Source organism: Herpailurus yagouaroundi, unplaced genomic scaffold (assembly GCF_014898765.1).
Source record: "Herpailurus yagouaroundi ecotype Mexico unplaced genomic scaffold, PumYag 96096, whole genome shotgun sequence".
Lineage (NCBI taxonomy): Eukaryota > Metazoa > Chordata > Mammalia > Carnivora > Felidae > Herpailurus > Herpailurus yagouaroundi.
Window position 1 is genome coordinate 1 of NW_024421410.1, and position 1,797 is coordinate 1,797.

The following is a 1,797-nucleotide window of genomic DNA, read 5'->3' on the forward strand; positions in this document are numbered from 1 at the left end:
CCTCCAGGGTGAAGGCAAGAGCTCCTGGGAGGCCAGGGCCCGGCCATTGGCACCCACAGAGCGGGCCAGGACCACAGGCAGTGAGAGAGCAACTTGACCCTTTACTCTTAGAAAGAGCCGTGTCCCGGCGACAAAGCTGACCTGAGTCTGTCCTGAGAAGGGGGGCATGGGCCTGACAGTGGAAGAAGATGACCGGGACTTCCTACCATGACCCCCCAGACAACACCTATGTGACATGATGGGGCAGGAGGGAGGGAGGAAGGATAGGGCGTTCAGGAAAGCTGGCCCTGTGCTCCCAGCAGCTGCCAAATGGCCCGGATCCTCCTTTCTCCCACCACAGCCGGCTCCCGGTTTCCGGCACCCTTGGGAGATGCTAGAGGCTCCCTCCAGGGCAGGCGGCACAGGCTGCTGGGTCCTGACCTGCCAGCGCCCCCCCCCCCCAACCCCCGCCCTGCCGCCCCACCGCTGGAACATGGACTTCAGAGCCAGGAAAAGTCAACAGAGTCCAGACAGAGAGGACGCCTGTGACTGCTGAGGTGTGGGCTTTGGGGCTTCGGGGACTCTCTCTGGGGGCTGCAGTGTGGAGTCCGTATGGGAGCCTGCAGCAGGCTTGGGGCTGGGGTGGAGGCAGGGTGGGGAGACTCACATCTGAGGAAAAGTCCCCAGGGCCCACACACACCCCTGACAAAGGCTGTGGTAGAGGAGCGGAGACAGGACCCAGGACCCGACGTGAGAGCCGGGGACAGGAAGCCCCCCTGAGACCACAGCCCTTCCTCCCGCCCCGCCCTGGTGTAACCTGACACCCAGTGCTTGGTCACGCCCTCCTAGTGCCCAACCAATTCCCAATTCCCCAAACACCATGAAAAAGAAATCTTTGAAGAAATCGAAACTACCCGGGAGGGGAGAGCCCTGAGCAGCCCCAGCATCCGGACCGCAGCGTCTCCGTCTCGCACCATGAACCGCAATGCCCAGCCCTTCCTTCCTGGCACCCACACTGGTGTCCCCCCAACTTATGAGATGCTCAAGGAGGAGCATGAGGTGGCGGTACTCGGGGGGCCCCAGAGTCCAGCTCCCATGGCCACCACCGTGATCAACATCCAGACTGAGACGTCCGTGCCCGACCACATCGTCTGGTCCCTGTTCAACACAATCTTCATGAACTGGTGCTGCCTGGGCTTCGTGGCCTTTGCCTACTCCGTGAAGGTGGGTGTGTGGGTTGGGGGGGGGTTCTCCCAGAAAGTACAGGTGAGCCTGGGGAGGTCCGCCTGCCCCGAGGGCATGTGGTGGGGGGGGATGGGGAGTCCATGCGTGGTAGCAGTGAGGCTGCAGGAGGGGCCCGGGGATGGCCAGGAGTGGCCTTTGTCCCCAGTTCCCAAGGACATCCCTCAGACTGAGATGTGGCTCCAGGGCTCTCCCAGAAAGAACAAAGGAACTCACCAGAAGCCGCCTCTCAGTGGGAGAGGCCAGTGACTGGACCTACGCAGAGGGAGGGGGCGCCCTGGGGTCTCCAGGAGAGGCTGAGAGTCTGAAGAAGGAGCTAGAGGCCCCAGGAGGGACGGGACCCAAGGGCCACTGTCCTGCTCAGGCTCTGGGAAAGGGGGGTGGGTCCCCGACCGGGGCGAAGGGCATGTGGAGGCTGCTGTGGACGGGGACCAGCCTGGCTCTCGCCAGGACCCGCCCCTGATCCCCCTCTCCATCTCCTCTCCCCAGTCTAGGGACCGGAAGATGGTGGGTGACCTGATCGGGGCCCAGACCTATGCCTCCACCGCCAAGTGCCTGAACATCTGGGCCCTGGTC

The 1,797-nt window shown here is 63.6% G+C and overlaps 1 protein-coding gene across 1 annotated transcript; it reads left to right on the forward strand.

Moving 5' to 3' along the window:
* Positions 1–847: 847 nt before the first annotated feature.
* Positions 848–1,794, forward strand: LOC121026410 (interferon-induced transmembrane protein 3-like; the record flags this gene model as incomplete). Its single annotated transcript, XM_040469271.1, has 2 exons — positions 848–1,203; positions 1,711–1,794. Coding segments are annotated over exons 1-2 (333 nt in total), but the record flags the coding sequence as incomplete, so codon positions are not given.
* Positions 1,795–1,797: the final 3 nt, after the last annotated feature.